Consider the following 21,805-nt stretch of genomic DNA (forward strand, 5'->3'; position numbering starts at 1 on the left):
TTCAAAATTGGTTTCACCTAGAAACCACTCATAATGTTTTACAGCAAATAAATATGTCAATCAACATTCATATTGGAACTTGTTCATCACTGCAGCCACAGACTGGTTATAAATATTCAGGGAAAAACAAAGCACTCTGTGAGTATAAATAGGCTAAATAAACTTTGTAATAATTTAAATATTTTATTAGCAGTGTAAATTTCTTGCTAATATAAGAATGAACACTTCGATCAACTTAAGCTGCACTTAATTTTTATAATGAGCAACTAAAAATGCAATAAATAGCACATTTCATATCAATTCTAAAACATATTTTAGCACACAACTGGAACACTCCTTGCTCTTCTCCACACATGCCCCTTGCTAATTCTCCCTACTGTGTGTTCAGTACCTAAGTACCTAAGCATAACATTTTACTTAAACATAACTTATGTTTTATCTCTTGCTGTGGGTGTAGGGGTCTATCATGTAGCAGCAGATGAAATGATTGGCTTTACTGATTTTTAGTCCACAGACAGCAACAGTATGGTGCGGTTCCGCCTGGCAAACTNCATCAGAGTCAACAAGGCTTCCCAGATCAAGTGGTGGGACCCTAAAAGAAATAATCTATGCATCTCATAAAATCTTAAGTGAGTCTGTAATAGCAGAAAAATCATTATCAAATACACTATCTGTACAAAGTAACAATTTGGCTGCCACTGCCTAGTTTTTGACAAATATTCAATAACTTTTCATATTGGTTATTACATTCCGTCATTATTAATGGAGAATAATAAAATCAAAATATAATGGTAATAAAATAAAAAAGCACACAAAATTATGACTAAATACATTGTATTCATACAAAGGTGAGAGTAAGGAGATGAAGAAGGCATTTGCTGGGCTGCTCTGTCATTTGCATCCCCTGAACCCACATAAAAGCTGGGTGGGAGGGGCGGCTGCTTGTCATCAGCACCCCGGAGGATGGGAAGGGATCCCTGAGGCACAGATGCACACCACACACAGACACGGACACACGAGAAAAGGACGAAGGCAATGCATTCTCACATCCATCATCCTAATGACTCCCCTGCTCCACTGTTGAGCATGCCCTAGGACATCTCCCATCCTGCTGAGGTGAGCACATGACAGGCAAGTAAGATCTCTATCTTATAACTGTGCGCTTCTTTCCAAACTCTGTTCCCTTGAGATCAGCTGGCTTTAAGACTGTCAACAGGGAAATCAGCAAACACTGTGAGTCAGGATTTGATTTATGATTTATTTGGTTGACTTCTGAGACTTAAGCAGGGGAGGGAGAAATATTGATACTGCAAAGAAAACTTAAACAAACCATATATGGAGCTGCCAAGTGGTGGGTAGCACAAGAGAATGTTCAGCAATATGATTTTAAGCCTTCAAAATTGGTTTCACCTAGAAACCACTCATAATGTTTTACAGCAAATAAATATGTCAATCAACATTCATATTGGAACTTGTTCATCACTGCAGCCACAGACTGGTTATAAATATTCAGGGAAAAACAAAGCACTCTGTGAGTATAAATAGGCTAAATAAACTTTGTAATAATTTAAATATTTTATTAGCAGTGTAAATTTCTTGCTAATATAAGAATGAACACTTCGATCAACTTAAGCTGCACTTAATTTTTATAATGAGCAACTAAAAATGCAATAAATAGCACATTTCATATCAATTCTAAAACATATTTTAGCACACAACTGGAACACTCCTTGCTCTTCTCCACACATGCCCCTTGCTAATTCTCCCTACTGTGTGTTCAGTACCTAAGTACCTAAGCATAACATTTTACTTAAACATAACTTATGTTTTATCTCTTGCTGTGGGTGTAGGGGTCTATCATGTAGCAGCAGATGAAATGATTGGCTTTACTGATTTTTAGTCCACAGACAGCAACAGTATGGTGCGGTTCCGCCTGGCAAACTGCTTCTTTTAGTTTCTATGTCAGAGATGTCTTCCAATCTGAATTATATGAAACCTCTACTTTTAAAGTGCTTTATACTTTTCAAATATTTGAAACTATAACATATCAGGCATATTTAAATAAAAAAGAAAACTTTAATAATATAAAATATATCAATATAAAATATATCAATATAAAAATAATATCAATTGAATTCTCATATTCTTCAACGTAACAGTTTAAAATACAGATATTATTACTACTAGAAAACTTTTACTATGCCAATCATAAAATGAAGGATGTCATACATTTCTTTAATATATGCATTTAGAGTAGGTATGCTTATCCTAATATATACGTGTATCAAAATACCCTATAGAATTCCTTTAGAATACTAAAAATAGCAATTTGCTAGGCTGAATTACACCACACTGATACTTTCTATACACCAAAAATAAGCAAAGTAAATACAGTTTTGTGATGTAATTTATTATTTTAAAGTAAATTTAAATTTTAAAAACACAAAATGAATTTTTGAAAGAAGGAATTTATCTTTTTCAGAAAAAATGGGAGAGTAGCATTAAATAAATTAAGAACAGCATATTATCCATATTCCTAATTCTGCCACAATGATATTCAGGCTCTCTCTATGCAGTTTTTTCTGCATGTCACAATCAAAACTATATACATACAGATATATGCAAATATGCATATATAGGGTTTTTTGACTAATCAAGGTATCATAAGTGTTTGCCTATTCAGCAAGAAATATGTGAAGAAATATAGCTTACATAGGTAGGCAGGAATTTTGGATTGCCCATGATCTAGAAGTCCATCCTTGCTTTAATTCAAAAGAAAAGACAAGACAAAAAAGCAGAATCATTAAAAGATAATCATGACTGGATGCAATAAAGAGAATTTTATTTTTTTTCCTCAGTAAACTCCATAAAAAATGTACCTCCCAAACCCTCCTCACTGCTACTAAAAGAGAAAACATGATAGCTAAGCCAGATGATCACCACCTTCACCGCACTCTGAGCTTCAGAGGGTGTCTCCCTAAACCATAACCAAGGTTGAGCAGGCAGGAAGAGTGACGGGGTGTCTCCTGTTAGACATAAACATGGCAGGTAAGCTGTATCCATGGAATCTCAACAACACTGTTGTCTAGACAAGACCTGAAAAATGACACCAGTGTCAGCTGTGGATGGAGGCCCCACCCCTACATGAAGTACTGTAGGCAATTACAAGCTGAAAAGAGAGAGAGAGAGAGAGAGAGAGAGAGAGAGAGAGAGAGAGAGAGAGATCCCTCTTCTCAAACCCCTGATAAATTAACCAATCCCACACGTGGTCGGCCCTAAATGCATTCACATGTGAACAACATTGAAGGGATTCAGCAGGTTGTATTTATAAATATATACATATATATTACTATGCAATATATCAAATCTTATATTGTATACTGTATATTTTATTATATATTATATGTTATATGCTATATAATATATTATATATTATAATTTGTAATTTGTTATAATAAAGAGTCAGATGGACTTAGAGGCACGTGGGAAGAATTGGCAGGAAGTGAGTGAGTAAACAATGATATATATATAGTACCTATATATGAAATTCTCTATAAATTTTGAATGAAAAATCACCATAATATGCCAGAGAAAGCGGAATTGTTTTGTTACTCCATGGACTATAAAATGGTAGTGTCTTGAGGACTGAGAAGGAGGTTCCTCACAATGCAAACCCAGATGCCTGTCCCACATAACTATCATAAAAAAATTGTAAAATTTGTTCTGCAAACATTTTGATTGGATTTAAATCCAAAAATAGCAAGTTGATGATTGCTGTTATCACCCTTAGCGCCTAGGTTTGAACCTGCAGCCGTTTTGCATTTCAGGATCCAAACAGGCGGTGAATAAAGATGTCATTTTTGTTGAAACCTTCTGTTTTGGCCTACAATTTACCACCTTTTCTGCTTTAAACACCTATGGTTCTCCATTAAATATTTACCCTTAGTTGTATTTTTAATGCTGTTGGAATATGGATCTCACCTGTAGGCCTCCAGCCTCCCTGAGCTAAGTCTTCATTTACTGTTGGGTCTTTAGCACCTAGCATCACACAGAGGAGCTTTTGAGTTCAAAATAAATAAAGCAAGAGAACTGGTCACTGAAACTTCATTTTCAGTAAACAGTATACAATATGGAGAAAGTTTAGCTTGGGATCTTTTAAATCTTCCTTTGTATAAAAACTATACTATATCTTATGGTACCCACTAAAACTACTTTTAGAACACTTAATATATCAAATGCTGATGGGGTAAGCTAATAAAGAGGCAGTTTACAATGATGTACCAATTAAACATAAACACACTAGCAGGTAATACGGGAGAGACTGTAAGGCAACGATGTTTTCCTCTTCCTTTCTATTTTCTTCTTCCTCTTATATTTTCTGTAAATGCATGGGTGATGTTTTTAAGAAATAACAATAGAGCAATAAGCTTAAAATTAACAGACTAAGACTAAATTAATCAATGGCAAATATTAAGATAATGACTATCATCCACTTTGGTGGCCCCACACTTACAAATCTAAGAAGTGCCGATCCTACATATTTGTGAGTGGGAACAGTCATCCAGACAGGAGTAAACAAAGGATGCTGGGAGCAACTGAGGGAACCATTCTGCAAGAGGAAAATTCTAAGGCTTACATACTTGCAGTGAATTCTTTCTTCCAGAAAATAGCTGAGTCTGGCTCCTGGAGGCAGCCACTCCTTTTACCTCTAAATCCATTCAAATGTTTGTGTTTCTCGTGCAGTGTGCTATATTCTAAAAAGATGAAAATGAGTGCAAAAATGTTCATTTTTATTGTAATTGTAAATTATCCACACACAATACATTTCCATAGAAAGAAGCCATTGCGTTTAATGGTTGTGGCTGGTAATAAATCATCATTGACCTTATAAACTAAAACCAAGTTTGGGTGGTACAAATACATCATGCTTTATGCAGTCTGCAAAATGTATGCCCCCAAAAGGTCCATACCTTAATCTAGAAGCCCTGTGACTGTGTCTCGTTCATGGCAAAAGGGATATTTCAGGTGGCAATGAGTTAGAAACCTGAGAGGGGAAAATTCATCTGTGGGGCTCACTAGATCTACATGGGTCTTTAGAAGCGTTGGGGGGGGGCGGATCTGGGTAAGTCAGAGAAGGTGGGAAGATGGGATCCCAAGTCCGAGAGAAACATGGATGCCACACAGCTGCCAACAAAGATGGGAAAGACAGAAGTTTCCAGGATGCCCAAGAGACAAGGACTGAATGGCACTTCCTCTGGGACCTCCAAAAGGAGCCTATCCTGCTAGCAGCTTGTTTTCCAGACAAACTGTGTGCACTGACCTCCAGGAATCTAGCATACCACGCTTGCGTTATTTAAAGCCATTCAGTCCATGCTAAGGTTTTACAGCATAATTGGGAGGCAGATAATTGTCTGTCTTCTCTGTGCCATGAGCATATTCTTCTTCATATTCAGTTCTTAAGCCATTATGGATTTTTATACTGTCAGGGTAGACTAATAAAAATATTTCTTAACTGGTGGAGGCACCTGCCTCTAATACCAGTACTCTGAAGGCCGAGAGGCAGGCGAATCCCTGATTTACAGAGTGAGTTCCAGGACATCCAAGGCCACACAGAGAAACCCTGTCTCCAAAACAAAAAAGATAAAACAAACAAACATTTGACCAACAATTAGTAATTTCGTATCAATAGTAATAATTATGTAATGGCATATATATATATATATATATATATATATATATATATATATATATATATATATCTTGTTAAATCAAGTTTCTATCTATCCTCAAATTTTTACATGTTTTTATTTTGACTTCTGGAATGTTAAGCGTACACATAAGGTTCTATCTGCAAAGAAAGGAATACTCTACCTGTGTTTTGCCTAGGAGCTTGGAGCTGGTGTGAATGTGCTTCCAAGCCAAAGCCTGGTGGCCTTTACAATATCTATGTGGCTAGAGACTTTTCTGCCACTGGATCCTCCTCCAGACTCTTATTGTAAATTTGTTTTTCTCAGTTAGCCTACAGTGCCGATCCTCATGGACTTTACAAGGAGCTTCAGCATACCCAGGTCCCATCAGTATTTAGTGTACTTATTATTTAGCTTAGTATTTATTTAGTATCTCAACATTTATGTGTGCTTTGTTGGGGGGGTGTTGGGCGGTCGGGCGGTTAATTTAATCAGCACCAGAACAATTTTCACCAAATTGTGTTGATCAGCAAGAGCTGTTGCTAGCAGGTAGTTACTATCGGTGAGTAATGTCTTTGGTGCCTTTAACCACTGGGTCATGAAGGCTTCATCCCCTCCTTGTTTCTTCCCAAGGACCACTTCCAACTCCACCTATTCACTCCTGGTAAGCTTATCCAGAGCTTTGAATTTGTTGATGCAAAGTCAGAACACACATGAAAGGAAAGGATGAAGGCATCTGATCCAGTTCATAAACAAAGAAGTACTTAAATTCCTGAGGGACAGGGACCAGAGTCCACCTTGAATCCCTGGTGACAATAGACCCAAGGTGTGAAACTGAACACAAAGTCGATCCTAAATCAATTTAAATCTTACTTCACAGTACCTGGAGTGCTCCCAAAGGAACCCACTAGCTCCTTTATCCAGGACTCAGGGCCACACTAGGGAGCAAGGCAAGCTGACTTGACCTAATAGTGTTAGCTCCTTAAAACCCAAATCGGAAACAGAAGGAGTGCAAGGGGTATAAGCCACTGTGATTCCTTCCACCAAGAACTTCCTTCTGTGAGCTCCCCACTGGCAAGCTCAGGAGCCTGTCCCAGAAAACAGTCTAGACCAGCCTCTCCGGTTGCTAGGCAACAGGCACTGGTTCACTAGGCCTCCTCACCTTCTCCAACTTACCCAGTAATAAAAAGGACTTCCTTGGACTCCAAGTCTGGGCCCCAATCTGTGCTCCCATCCTTCCACTCCTCCTGCTGCCTCTACTTCCTACAGTCCTGACAAACACCCCTGCACTAGCAGACAAACTCACCCAGAGTCCAAAGGCTTTCTTTTTTTTTTTAGGATGCAGCCTGCTAGACCAAGAGCACAAATCTGAGATGTGATAAAACCTGGCCCGGACTACAGGAGGGGACTCCTGCACAGCAGGCTTCTCCTGCACCAGGAGAGCAGCAAAACCCGGCAAGGATCACAGTGGATCATTCATTTAGTGGAATTCCTTGGAACATTATTTCACAGAGCAACTACCATTACATCCAGAGTCCAGTTTGTTATTCGAGGAGGAAACAACCATAAAAATCTCCTGTATCCATCTATCACTAATTTTTTAAACTGTGACCTCTTTGCAACCCCATAGGAAGAACTACAATATCCACCAACCAGATGCCCCCAAAGCTCCCAGGGACTAAACCACACCAACCAAGGAGTACACATGGAGGGGCCCATGGTTCCAGTTGCATAGGTAGCAGAGGATGGCCTTGTTGGACATCAATGGGAGGAGAGGCCCTTGGTCCAGTGGAGGCTTGATGACTCAATGTAGGGGAATGCTAGGGCCCTGAGGTGAGAGTGGGTGGGTGGGTCGGTGCAGGAGCAGAGCACCCTCATAGAGGCAGGACGGGGAGAGGGGGGAAGGGATAGGAGGTTTGTGGAGGGGAAATTAAGAAAGGGAATAACATTTGTAATGTAAATACATAAAATAACCAATTTTTTAAAAAAAAAGTGAACTGGGAGTGGGGACATGGCTCAGGTGCCCGGCATGGTTGAGGAAGGGGATTTAACCCCTGACAACTTCCAAAAGTTAATATGAAGGTCAATCCCAACACTCAGGAGGTAGAGGCAGGAGGCTTCGAAGTCGAAGATCATTCTCAGCTATGGAATAAGTTGAAGGGCAACAGCCTGAGCTGCATGAGACCTTGTCCTTATCTATTATGCCTGGAANTTTATGGGGGTGCTGGGGATTGAAGCTCAGGCCCTCATGCTTGTAGACTCTCACCCCCTGAGCTGCCTGCATCCACTACAAAATTTTCCTTTAAAGTTTATGTTTTACTTTCAACATTTACTTGCATACTCAGNCTTCCATGTATTCAGAATATGCTGAGCCCATGCAATCTGCTAATACACCAAAGATTAGAAGTAAGGTACAGAAGCTTGTGTATCATTGCCTCTTATGTCATAGACAGAATCNAAAAATGTTTATTAGGCCCTANAAATAAGGAACAGTTTCCACAGTGANGAAGGTTAAANCACACNCAGTATAATAGTAGCGTACATGATTCTTTTATTTAGTCAACAAACTCTGACTGGAGGCTAAAAGTGCCTGTTTTAGATTGAGATAAAAATCAGTAAAGAAGGGAAAACCACCGTGGATGTGAAGGGCACAGTCTGGTGGGCAGGTGCTACAGAAAAGGACATCGTTTTAATTAGCAATTGAGCCAATGAAGAAAAACGGGTGCCTTCAGGTAGGAACTACAGAAAGGCGAGGGAAGATTTAAGAGCTCATTCTGCAAGGTAGCAAGGAGCTCAAGAGACTAAGCAAGGAGCCACCCTGACAGATGCCTCTGAGGAGCGCCCTTGTCAGCCTGATAGATACCTCTGAATGAAGCAAGGATACCCGAATGGGACCCGGGTGTCAGCCATGGTCAGATTATATAATGAAGAGGCATGTGGATATATACACAGGGATGGGCATGGACCTATATGTCTGGTTGAATATGGAAGAATGCACATATCTATATTTATATTGGAGTATGGAGTATAAGAAACTCAGTTTTGCCTATACTTGCGACACCACAGCAGTACACGAGCAAGCCCCCTTCAGCTGATAACATATCACCAGCATGTCCTCCCTAACTCCTTAGCGATTCTGTTAGGATGCTTGGATTTGTTATTGTGGGTTGTGTTCGTTTATTTCTTCATTTGTTTTGTTTAATAACTTACTTTCTGCTAAAAATTTAAAAAAGGTAACGTGTTTCATCAAAATAAGTTTCTGATTGCTTTGGTTGTGCGGTAAATTGTCTACGAAAGAACACAAGGTAAGTGTTGATGTGTTTGCTTGAATTAAATGGCACTATAATAACCTAAATATTAAACAACCTGAGTAGGAAAGATATTCAGCTATAAATACTGAAAAGTATCATTAGACGTTACAGGACACTTCGGGTTTACTAGAGAATAACTGACAGATTTAAAGCATTAAACCAAATGAAGTTGACTTACACTTTATTTTCAATAGAGAGCAAACAGCATACTCTGTGCATGGTCCTAGTCCTTGGAATACAAATGATCTGGAATCTGCTAGTCGTCGTATAGGGCATAGATGCTAAATTATCACAAAGAAAGATTTTGACTAGAAGAAAACTATTTGGCTCTAATTCCCCACATGCCTATAGCGTTTTTACTTTTCTAGGTAGTCACTGAGAAGGGAATTCCCGTATGTTTGACAAGGGCATAATTGAAAAACCACAGGATGCCACAGAGTTCACCAATTGCCTCTTCTAAGTTCCCATTATCTGGAGAAAGAGACAAAATAACATGCAGTTTATTTTAAATGAATTTTTAAAAGCTAAGCATGGAAAATAGAGTCTAAGAAACTCATAAGTTATTGGCTTTTCTCTCCCTGTAACTTGACAGGGTCTCAACTCTTGCCTAGCCTGGAATCTGATATGAAGATCAGGCTGGCCTCAAACTCACACTTACAAAGAGCCACTCGCCCCTGCCTCTGTCCACTGAGCGCAGCGAATAAATCATCTGCGACAATACATACATCAAACTCTTTGGTTAGCACAGGCCAGCCCCATTATCAGAACCCTGTAGTGTTTTCACAGTCTTTTTTCAATCCAAGCACTCTCCACAGGGAGTCTGGTCTGGCTCTTCAGAAAGGTAGTTGGATGGTTCAAACCATGCACCAGAGGGCGCCTCAGGCTATCCTGAGAGTTTAAGGCTTAGCCGCTCAGAACGCGCGCCAAGCTTCAGTCTCCATAGCAACACTGACTGCCTTGAACACAGAACTGCCAGTCTAATGGGAAGACAGAGTCAGTATAGAGTGTAATATCTGTTCCTGCATATTCACTAGGGGTATCCTCCGCATCCTTCCATGGCCCTGAAGAAGAAACTTAATTTTTTATGGATATTAGCACTATATTTGATAGCCATCAGACTGCCCAAGGCATTCAGCAAAAATCCTCCTCGGGTGCCAAGAATCTCCGATCCGAAATTTATAAAGGCGTTCCTGGACATCCACAATGAACTGCGACGCAAGGTCCAGCCCCCAGCAGCCGATATGAATCAACTGGTGAGAAAGAACAGGGATTCTGTTCAGAACAATGAGTTTACGCAGGGGAGGGAGATGAAACATGATTCACCAAGACCGGAATGCGTTTTAACGTGTTAGTAGATGCATTTTTTTTCCAGAGGAAAAGAAAGAATTGCCCTTGAGTCTTTTTATAACAATGAAATTTAGGAAGTTAATTGCTTTAACCTCACGGGCCTTTGCGCATGGCATATGGAAGTCACAGTCCGTCTGGATGGGTAAGATGCAGAGATTTCCCTGATTTGGAAAACGGTACATTGCAGCTCCATCGGTCATTCTTGAGAATGGCCAGTTAGGGTAAGACATCGTGGTTTATTTACAAAGCATGCTCTAAATGTTTGTACAAAGCATCACACATTAGTGGTGAGGCCTGAAGCACTCGTGGTCTGACTGCTAGCGAGCAGAAACATTGTTTTCATTTTTAACAATCGCGCTTGTACATCCNGTATCACTGAGAAGCAATGAAAGTCTGTTATATCCCTGGAATTTGCTCCTGTGCTCTCAAGGGGTGTCCTCCTGATAGGTGTTGATGATCTGTCGAAATCTTTACTACTTAAGGCATAAAAGGCTTGGGAGACACTTTAAAGAACACTTCTCACAANTTGAAGGCCTGAGTGTGACATTACTATGAGGTGGGAGGCAGCTGCCAAGGTTGACAACACTGGGCTGGCATCCCTGAGACAAAAAGATTGCAAAAAGAAGTTGAATTGAGGCCTTTGATGTCGCAGTGATACATACAACTGTCCTATNTNCTTACATTTCTGGAGGTGCATTGTTAGTCTTTAGGGAGGCAGGGTTGATGAGGTGGGTGGGGTTGGNGAGGTGGGGGTTGGGGAGGCAAGGTTAAGGAGGCAGGTTTGGGCAGGGCCCCTGGGCTTTGCCCTGGTCACTTTCTGTTCCAGTTTCTTATTGCTTCTTGTTCACTATGAAGAAGCTCCTGATGTTTGCCTCATGATAGGGCTGGAAACATGGTGCCAGGTAACCATGTCCTGAACCCTCTGAAATGGTGTTTCCAAGTAACTTCTTCTTCTGTTTCTTCCAGGTATTTGGATGTAATAAGAAAGCAGCTAAGACAACAAATAACAACAAAAAAAATGCTTTTACTAAAGGGCTAAAATTAACTAAAATTTGTAAGCAAATATGTACTATTCAATTGAATATTTTTTATTTTTTTCAGTTTTGGGACCAGCAACTGGCAAAAATAGCGAAAGCATGGAGTAGAGAGTGCAAATTTTCCCATAATCCCTGTACCTCAAAACAACATGGATGTCTTCGGGACTATGACTTTATTGGAGAAAATATATATTTGGGTGGAATAGAAACCCAACCAGAAAATGTTGTTATTAATTGGCATAATGAAAGTAGAAATTATAATTTTGATCTTAATACCTGTTCTAAAGTATGTGGCCATTATACACAGGTATGTACTTGACAAGTTATTTAATAGTTCTCTTGTTCACTTTAGTTACAAGACAATCTTTTTATAATGTTTTAAATCCATAAAAAATACCTCCATCTTATTGGGGATCCCATGTACTGAGTATAATTTTTCTGATCTTTGACAATGTGATTCCACTGACGTTTTCTTTACATTACTTTCAAGAAATTGCCTGTGGTCTCTTGTTTTCCCCACCTGTGGTTGCTTTTACGTCTTGATCGACTTTACACAAAATATGGCAGGTGCCTTGGTCTTCACATGTTCCTTGTGCTATTAAATCTTGAGCTTTCCCCACATTAAATCTATAGGTTAGAATACATTTGGAGAACATGGGTGACTGTTTCTAATAATAGTTCTCTCTTCCTAGTGGCCTGCTACCAGTACTGGAAGTATGTTCAAACCATGCCAGTTTTTGTCTCTATTATGTTTATGGTATTTTTCTCTCCACAACCAATTTGATAACTTTCTTACTGTGTCTTTAACCCATAATAGTTTCTTCTACATGCTAATGTCCCACTAATTTGGTTTACTTTCCTTTTTTATCTTTTTTAAATTAAAATATGATGACATCATATTTCTCCATCCCTTTCTTCCTTCCAGTCCTTCTATATCCCCTGCTTGCTGGCTTCAAACTTATGACCGCCATTTCTTTCATTGTTGTAACATATGTGTAGACACGAAAGTGTTCCTAAATACATAAATAAAACCTGCCCAGTCTGCCTCATGTTACATATATGTAGTATATGATTTCATGGCTGACCGCTTGGTATTAGATAACAAAATTGGTTTCTTCCCTGGGTAGGACAACTTCTCCCAGTCTGATTGTTCTTTAGTTGCCTAGAGATCTTTGTCTAGACTTGAAGTCCAGTAAGATTCCTGCACTTCCTTATTAGCAAGTCTATTGGCATCCTCTTTCTTCAGGTCTTGCTTAGGGATCCATGCGAATGGAACTTAATTGGTATGGCTTATATCCCTTCTTCCACTATGATCCATGAGTCTTAAATAAAGGAGTTGTCTTATACATCTATCAGTTAGGGTTGGACAACACAAAGTTACAGACTCATATAAATGAATGCTTGGTCACTAGTAATAGGTTTCTTCTCTGCTATGAGGCAATTATAGGCCAGATCAGACTAAGTTAAAAGGAAATAACCCTTGTGTGTGTGTGGGGGGGAGGGGTCACCAGTCTCTGAGAACTGGGCCGGAGAGGTCATCATGCAGACAGAAAGACAGCGAGGGATCAGAGAGAAACAGGAGGCGAGAGGAGAGAGAATGCAGAGAGTTCTTAGGGTACGTGGGGCCCTTTTGTCTGTAGCACATGTCTGGTAGGTCTGGCACTGGCAGATGATTACATAAGTAGCTCCCTAGTTGACTTTGGGGAGAAGGTCCAGAAAATGTGTTTTTGTTGAAGGAGATATGTCACTGAGGGTGGATTTTGAGGTTTCAAAAGCCCACACCAAGCCAACCTCACTCTTCACCTGCTGAATGTGGAGAACACTGTAGCCCAAAGGTGTTGCTCCAGCACCATACCTGACAACCTGCTCCTGAAGTGTGATGATCATGAACTCACCCTCTGAAACTGTGAGCAGTCCCCCAATCCAATGCTTTGTTTTCTAAGTTGCTTTAGTCATGATGCCTCTTCACGGCGACAGAAAAGCAACTGAGATATCTAAATGCCTGGTGTGTTGCTAGTCCCATATTCACACATTCAGAAAGGCCAGTTTTGTTTGTTTCTAAAGAGAGACATAGAGCTATGCATTTCCTTCATAGGACTCCTTTTAAGTGTGCCCCATACATTCTGTGGTGTTGTGTTTCCATTTTCATTTAGATCCAGGAAATTCTTTATTTTTTCTTGATTTCTTCTTTCATTCCGTAATGACTTATGTAATATCTTAGAGCTGGTGTACGTGCTAGCAATTTGCTTGTTGTCAATTCTAAGGTTTATTGCATTGTGGTCAGATAGGGTTAATAGTTATTTCAGTCTTTCTGAATTTGTGAAGATTTGTATCCTGGGGTGTTGTCTGTTTACCAGAAGCTTCCATGGGCTGTGGAGAAGAATGTGTATTCCTCAGTGTTTGAGTGGAATTTTCTGTAGATATCTGCTAACCCCATTTCATTTATGATGACATTTAATTCTAATGTTCGCATAATTGTTTTGTCCAGATGACTTGACCATTGAAGAGAGTAGGTTGTTAAAATCATCTACTGCTGATGGCTTGGTGCTAATTTTTTTCTTTAATTCCAGGGGTACTTTTATTTTTAATGAAATTGGATACCAGAGCTTGGTGCACAAATAATTCAAAATGGTATTGTTTTCTTGGTTAATTTCTCCCTTAATTAAAATAAAGTGTTCCTCTTTATCTCTTCTGATTAGTTTTCCTATGAAATCTATTTTGTTGGACACCATGAGAGTGAAAAATGCTTGTCTTCTGGTCTGATAATTAGAGCCCTTTAGTTTATCTTTTTACTCTACCATGTCGCTTAATTTTAAAGCTAGAATATGTTACTTGTAAACAACAGATAGATCTTGTTTCTTGATCCATTCAGCCAGACTTTGCGTTTTGATTGAAGAATTGAAGCCACTAATATGTAATGTTATTATTGAAAGGTAGGAGTTAATTGTAGTTATTGTGCTGTTGAATTTTAGTGATTTTATTTGTGTTCTCAGAGGTACTCATTAATATAGCTTTATTTGTTTCTTTCCAAAGTCTTTTAGCTATGCTCAGCCCCCTCTTCAGCTCAAATGTTGCTTCCTATCTTTTATTTAGGTTTTGTCTGTTGGTTATAACGTTTTTTAGGCTTTGTATACCATGGAAAGGTTTTTTGTTTGGTTGGTTTGTTTTTGTTTTTGTTTTTGTTTTGTTTTGTTTTGTTTTCTACTAGGGCAGATAGGTTTTGTGGGTATGTAAGTCTAGGCTGGTAGCCACGGTCATTTAAGACATGGAAGCTTTGCTCCAGGCTCTTTGGGCTTTCAAAGTTTCCATTGAAAGAACAGCTGTTGTTCTGATGGGTTTTTGTTTAGGTGTATTTTCTGTTTTTCTCTTGCAGTGCTCAATATTCTTTCTTTGTTCCGTATACTTAGTACTTTGACTATGATATGCCTTGGGAAGTTTCTTTTCTGGCTTTGTCTATTTGGTGACTTGTGTACTTCTCATGTCTGTGTTGATGTGTCTTTCCTTTGGGGAAATTTTCACCTCTGACCTTGTTGAAGATTTGTTCTATTGACCCAAGACTGTTCATCCTTCTCTATTCTTATTATGCAAGGGTTAGTCTTTTCATGGTGTCGCACATTTCCTGTACATTCCCTTCCTATTTTTTTTTAATTTGTTGTCTCTTTTTTTTCAAAGATTTATTTCATGTATGTGAGTACACTGTAGCTGTCTTGAGACGCAAGAGAAGAGGGCATCAGCTATCATTATAGATGGCTGTGAGCCACCATATGGTTGCTGGGAATTGAACTCAAGATCTCTGAAAGAGCAGTCGATGCTCTTAACCACTGAGTCATCTCACCCCTAGTTTGTTGTCCTGTTTGTTCGGGTTTTTTTCTAGATACTTTACTTTATCTTTCAGTCCTAATATTCTGCATTCTTTTTGATTCATTCTAATGGTGTGGTATGGTATGGTATGGTATGCTATGGTATGCTATGGTATGCTATGGTATGCTATGGTATGCTATGGTATGCTATGGTATGCTATGTTATGGTATTCTATGCTATGGTATGCAATGGTATGGTTTGGTATTGTATTTGTTAAGTCCATCCTCATTTCAGCTTGAGATCTCTTCAGTGCCTCTCCTTATTGCATATTTGGTGCTCTTTGTGCTTCTTATAACTATGTATATGTCCTTTCTTAATTTGGAGCTGTTTTCTTCTATGATCTCGTTGAAGACCTGTTCTATGGCATTAAGACTGTCAAATTCTGGATTACCTTCATCATCTCCATCAGGCTTGTATTTGTATTTTCTCTGGCATCACTCAGGCATGTATGCTCTTCAAGTTCATTCCCTTTTTGTTTATTGAACTGTTTCTGTTTCTTTAAACTCCTTGAATTCTTTTGATAAATTTTATACTTGTCCTTTAAAGTTCTGTGTTCAGGAGTTCATATAAGTAATTCTCATTGGCAAACATTTCTATAGGATGGGTAAATTTGGAGAGAAGGGAGTTACTGCCTTGATCTTTTTTATTGTATTTCTGTGGTGAGATTTGTGCACGTAGACCTCTTTTATTAGTTCTGTGTCTGATAGGGATGGAAAAAGTTGAGACAGAACACAACAGATTGGGCCTAATGTTTGGATATGTCTTAGGTAGAATGAAGGCAGATGTACACAGGGGCTGGCCTGGCCTACAGAATGTGTGTCCTGGTCCAGGCTGAAAGTTTGGGGGTAGATCTCTACTTGGGAAAGGTTCATGGAATGGAGGATCGGGCAGATTAACACCACAGGTCCCTTGGAGCAAGATGTGAAGGGTCTAACTAGGTGCAGAGATGAGAATATGGTACCAGAGGGGACTATAGGTTGGGAGCACCTGGTGTTTGTCCTGACCAGAGCATGAAAGTGGAGATCCACACCCTAGGGTAGTCAGATTAGCTCCATGCACTAGATGTGGGACTTGGGCTAGATTTGGGGAGTTGAGAAGGGTGAACAGAAGGGAATCCCAGACAGGCTCAGCCACCTAGAGCAGAGGATTTTAAAAGCTCTTGCTAGGTGCACTGGTTGGGGTTGATTTAGTTTATTTTCAGTCTTAAATGTCAAAATGTCCATTTCTAGAAGTTTGTTTCTTTTAACTCTTTTGTTTTGGAAGACATCTCACTTCCATGGCTGGCCTGGAACTCATAATCTGGGCAAAGATGGCCTCAGGATCACAGAAATGCATCTGCATCTGCTTCCCAAGTGCTGAGATGGAAGGAGTGCATCACCTCAGAGGGCAATCTCATCATGTTTAGTACACTGGACACCTAGTACATCCGAGCTCATACCCGGATGTTAAAGTACATAAAGTCCAGGAGGAGCCATTTCTCTGCTGTTTACACTATTGTCTCATTTGTTACTGTTTTCACTGCAGAGTTCTGGCCTGCATTGTGTCTCACATTTCTGTGTTCTGAACCACGTTTTATCAATATCGTTATAAACCCAGTTTACTAAAGTTATTCTTCTGACGTACCAGATTCATCGTAAACCTTATGAGTAGCACATGCTAATACCCAACTCCTTATACTATATTCTTTCATCACCTGTTTTATAAAGTAGGAAGGGGTTATTTTAAGCAATCTAATATACTGCATTGTAGTCCTCTGGGGGAGGGTACCATGTACAATATCCTGCCTATTTGTTTTTCAATTTTTATTATTTTATTTATTCACATTTGCATCCTTGTCACCCCTCTCAGACCCCCCCCCCCGGTCCACAGTTCCTCATCCCATTCCGCCTCTGAGAGGTGCTCCCCCCCACCCCCTGTAGTGATGAGTTTGAACTACACTGCTTTGTATTCCCAGCACATCCCACTGGCACATCCACCCATGAGCCTGCCTTGGGATCCTCAAATGAAAAACAAACACACATTAGTTTAATTTTAGAATGTCTTGGCTATTATGCAGGGCCTTCCTAAACCTTTCCCTGTTACGCAGGCCCAAGCAGGGAAGTGGCCAGTGACCTCTTATTCAAAATCTCACGTGTCTGGTTGGCTTTATCTCCTGTCCCTCCTGCATCCCATCCTTCTTCCCTGAGTCACAGGAATCCTCTGTCTCCTCCCCCTGCATCATAGCCTGTGCAACTCTAAGGTTCCTGCCCTGTCTTCCATTGCCTAGCCATTGGCCTCTGGCATCTTTATTTATTGATCAAAAACCAACTAGAGACCAAGACCTTTAGCATTTGGACAGCCAGATTCCTGATCGAATCAAAGCATTAGAACCAATCTCCAACACCTCCCCAATCAGGCCTCCCCCTTCCCTGGGGCCTCATGTCTCTGGAGGATTAGATGTATCTTTTCCCATTAAGGCCCGACCAAACAGTCCTCTACAATATTTGTGACAGGGGCCTCAGACTGGCCCATGGGTGCTCCTGGTTGGTGCCTCAGTCACTGGGAGCTCCCTGGGGTCTGGGTAAGTTGAGACTTTTGGTCTTCCTATGGGGTCTCTCTTCCCTTCAGCTTCTTCAATACTTCCCCTACATCAACCACAGGGGTCCCTGGCTTCAGGTCAATAGTTTTGTGTCAGCATCTGCATCTGACTCATTCAGCTGATGGTAGGGTCTCTCTGGAGACAACTACGCCAGGCTCCCATCTCTAAGTACTTCAGTAATATTGTCAGGCCTTGGTGCCCTCCCATGAGATGGAACCCAAGTTGGGCCAGTCATAGGGTCTCCTTTCCTTCAGTCTCTTCTCCATTTTTGTCCCTGCAGTTATTTTAGACAGAAACAGCTCTGGGTGGAACATTTTGACTGTGGGTTAGCAACCCTGTCCTTCTGCTTGAGGCCCTGACTATCTATTGGAGGTGGGCTCCTTGAGTTCTCTCACACCAATGTTGGGCATTTTGGCTAAGGTCACCCCCATTGAATCCTTAGAGTCTCTCAAATGCCCAGGATCATGAAAACACCATATCTTATACTTTTCCTTATTTTTGTCACTGCATATAGATATATAAATCTGTCCTAGTTTCTACATTTTATGAGAAGTAGAGATCCATTTTGACTAAGCCTTACTCTGAGACATGTGACAGAGGCTGCTAAAGCAACAGGAGGAGGTATTTTGCTTGACCAAACTCACCCGTCTATCTAAATTGAATTAACATTTTTTTTAGTGCCTTAAAATTATTGTGTTATTTTATGCCATGAATTTAATTATGTCTTTCCCAGTTCCTCTTTGTAGCCACAGGAAGGAGAACAGTGGCTGGTACTTATCTGATGCTCAGTAATTGTTCTTCTTGTAATATAAGCCCATGACTATCTTGAACATCAAGCAGTCTTATCAACAATACGTTAAGCAAATAGTTTTTAATCAGAGGTTCAGTGAACAAGGAAACTTGCAGTGGCCAGGTTTTCAGTACAGCAGGAAGCTTTTTCTTTTTTTTTTTTTAAATGCCTTGATGGTTTTCAGGGGATCAGAGTCAATCCCGTGGGTAAAGAATATAGTTTGTCTCTAGCTGGGAAGACTAAGAGAATGGAATCCAATGTCAGGTGTCCCAGTAACAAGATGAAAGGCCTCTACCCAACTGTCTGAAGCAGTCTTTGTGTTTTCTCCTGTTGTAACGAAAGGAGAACACATTCTCAAACGTCTCTTTCATCTTAAAACTGGGATGCCAGACATGGACAGCTATTCATCACTAGCATACAAACTCAAATGGAGTAACGGCATGGAACCTGGAAGTTCACTTCTTCACTGAGTCTGTCTCTGATAATAGATGTTAAATACCCAGGGATAAATCCATCCTTCTTACGAGTAGACCTATATAATATGCTATATTGATAAGGGTTTGTACGCTTAAAACAAAATGAGTTAAAAAATATCTTGCATTTGTCATTTACGTATTGCGTGTTGAAGATGCCTTCAGTGTAAGTACCAGTTTTAGATTTAGTCCTTTCCATGAGAGGACCACACTGTGAAGCTGTACACTGACTCTATACCTTCATCACTGTCAATCCTAAAAATTATCCCAATTTAAATATTGTGGGTGGGGGTAAGGAGGAGATATGGGATGTGGAACAGTCAGAGGTTGGAAGGAGGGGGGGCAAGGAAGAATAAAATCTGGAGTATTAATGAATGAATGAATGAATGAATTTAAAAACAATAAGATTTTTTTTCTCTCTGGTGTCTCTCTGAGGCCACAGGAGCAACAGAGCTTCTTAGACATGGTCCCTACAGGCCTTCATCCTCAGCCAGCAGGTGTTGCTGATCCCCAGTCCTCTGTGCACCTTCCCTGCCAGAGGAGAACTTGCCTCCAGGGAGTGCTCTGACCCAGGGACTCAGGTGAGATGGACATTTTTTTCTCCAGTGTGTCTCTGAGGAGGCAGGTCCACTCAGGAGAGCACAGGCAACAGAACTTCTAGGACAGGGTGCTACAGGCCTGCATCTGCACCCAGGAGGTGGGGCTGTTCCGCAGCCCTCTATGCACTGGTCTTGCCAGGAGAGAGCTGGTCTCCCAGGAGTGCTGACACTGGCTAACAGACTCACAGGAAAAAAAAGCTCCAGCCAGAAACAGTTAGACCATCTAAAACCAGAGATTACCAGATGGCGAAAGGCAAACATAAGACTCTTACAACAGAAAGCAAGACTACTTGGCATCATCAGAACCCAGTACTCCCACCACAGCAAGTACTGGATTCCCCAACACACCCAAAAAGCAAGATTCAGGTTTAAAATCATATCTCATGATGCGGGTAGAAGATTTTAAGAAGAACATTAATAACTCTCTTAAAGAAATACAGGAGAACACAGCTAAACAGGTAGAGGTCCTTAAAGAGGAAACACAAAAATCCTTTAAAGAATTACAGAAAAACACAACCAAACAGGTGAAGGAGTTGAACAAAACCATCCAAGATCTAAAAATGGAAGTAGAAACAATAAAGAAAACACAAAGGGAGACAACTCTGGAGATAGATAGATAGATAGATAGATAGAAATCCTAGGAAAGAAATCAGGAGCCATAGATGCAAGCATCAGCAACAGAATACAAGAGATGGAAGAGAGAATCTCAGGTGCAGAAGATTCCATAGAGAACATGGGCACAACAATCAAAGAAAATGCAAAATGTAAGAAGATCCTAATTCAAAACATCCAGGAAATCCAGGACACAATGAGAATACCAAACCTACGGATAATAGGAGTAGATGAGAATGAAGATTTTCGACTTAAAGTGCCAGTAAATATCTTCAACAAAATTATAGAAGAAAATGTTCCTAACCTAAAGAAAGAGATGACCAGGAACATACAAAAAGCCTATATAACCCCAAATAGACTGGACCAGAAAAGAAATTCCTTCCATCACATAATAATCAAAATACCAAACGCACTAAATAAAGTTAGAATATTAAAAGCAGTAAGGGAAAAAGGTCAAGTAACATATAAAGGTAGACCTATTAGAATTACACAAGACTTCTCACCAGAGACTATGAAAGCCAGAAGATCCTGGACAGATGTTATACAGACACTAACAGAACACAAATGCCAGCCCAGGCTACTATAACCAGCAAAACTCTCAATTAGATGGAGAAACAGAAGTATCCCATGACAAAACCAATTTCACACAATATCTTTCCATGAATCTAGCCCTTCAAAGGATAATAAAGGGAAAATACCAACACAAGGAGTGAAACTACTCCCTAGAAAATGTAAGAAAGTAATCATTCAGCAAACCTAAAAGAAGATAGCCACAAGAACAGAATCCCAACTCTAACAACAAAAATAACAAGAAACAACAATTACTTTTTCCTTAATATCTCTTAACATCAATGAACTCAATTCCCCAATAAAAACACATAGACTAACAGACTGGCTACGTAAACAGAACCCAACATTATGCTGCATACAGGAAACCCACCTCAGGGACAAAGAAAAACAATACCTCAGAGTAAAAGGTTGGAAAACAATTTTCCAAGCAAATAGTCCCAAGAAACAAGCTGGAGTAGCCATTCTAATATCGAATAAAATCGACATTCAATCTAAACTTCTCAAAAAAAGACAAGGAAGGGTACTTCATGCTAATGAAAAGAAAAATCCACCAAGGTGAACTCTTAATTCTGAACATCCAAGCTCCAAATGCAATGGCATCCGCATTCACTAAAGTAACTTTAGTAAGGCTCAAAGCACACATTGCACCTCACACAATAATAGTGGGGGACTTCAACACCCCACTCTCATCAGTGGACAAATCCTGGAAACAGAAACTAAACAAAGACAGAGTGAACCTAACAGAAGTTATGAAACAAATGGCTTTAACAGCTATCTACAGAACATTTTATCCTAAAAGGATATTTTTCTCAGCATCTCATGGTACCTTCTCCAAAACTGACCATATAATCAGTCACAAAACAGGCCTCAACAGATACAAAAATATTGACATAATCCCATGCATCCTATCAGATCACCACAGACTAAGGCTGATCTTCAA

The 21,805-nt window shown here is 39.9% G+C and overlaps 2 protein-coding genes across 2 annotated transcripts in view; one reads left to right on the top strand and one right to left on the bottom strand.

Annotated features, from left to right (window-relative positions):
* The window catches only part of Caps2 (calcyphosine 2), a 41,765-nt gene extending 34,756 nt beyond the window's left edge, over positions 1-7,009 (bottom strand). The window contains exons 1-3 of the mRNA XM_021205637.2: positions 6,994-7,009; positions 4,641-4,754; positions 2,713-2,762 (exon numbers count right to left, since the gene is read on the bottom strand). Of these exons, the coding sequence (XP_021061296.1) occupies positions 2,713-2,762; positions 4,641-4,718 (128 nt within the window). The 5' untranslated portion in view covers positions 4,719-4,754; positions 6,994-7,009. The remainder of the gene's footprint in view (positions 1-2,712; positions 2,763-4,640; positions 4,755-6,993) is intronic.
* Positions 7,010-10,053: 3,044 nt separating this feature from the next.
* LOC110326109 (GLIPR1-like protein 1) overlaps positions 10,054-21,805 on the top strand; it is a 40,172-nt gene continuing 28,420 nt past the window's right edge. The window contains exons 1-3 of the mRNA XM_021204272.1: positions 10,054-10,251; positions 11,447-11,689; positions 17,736-17,803. Of these exons, the coding sequence (XP_021059931.1) occupies positions 10,054-10,251; positions 11,447-11,689; positions 17,736-17,803 (509 nt within the window). The remainder of the gene's footprint in view (positions 10,252-11,446; positions 11,690-17,735; positions 17,804-21,805) is intronic.

This window comes from Mus pahari, chromosome 9 (genome assembly GCF_900095145.1).
Source record: "Mus pahari chromosome 9, PAHARI_EIJ_v1.1, whole genome shotgun sequence".
In the NCBI taxonomy this organism is placed as follows: domain Eukaryota; kingdom Metazoa; phylum Chordata; class Mammalia; order Rodentia; family Muridae; genus Mus; species Mus pahari.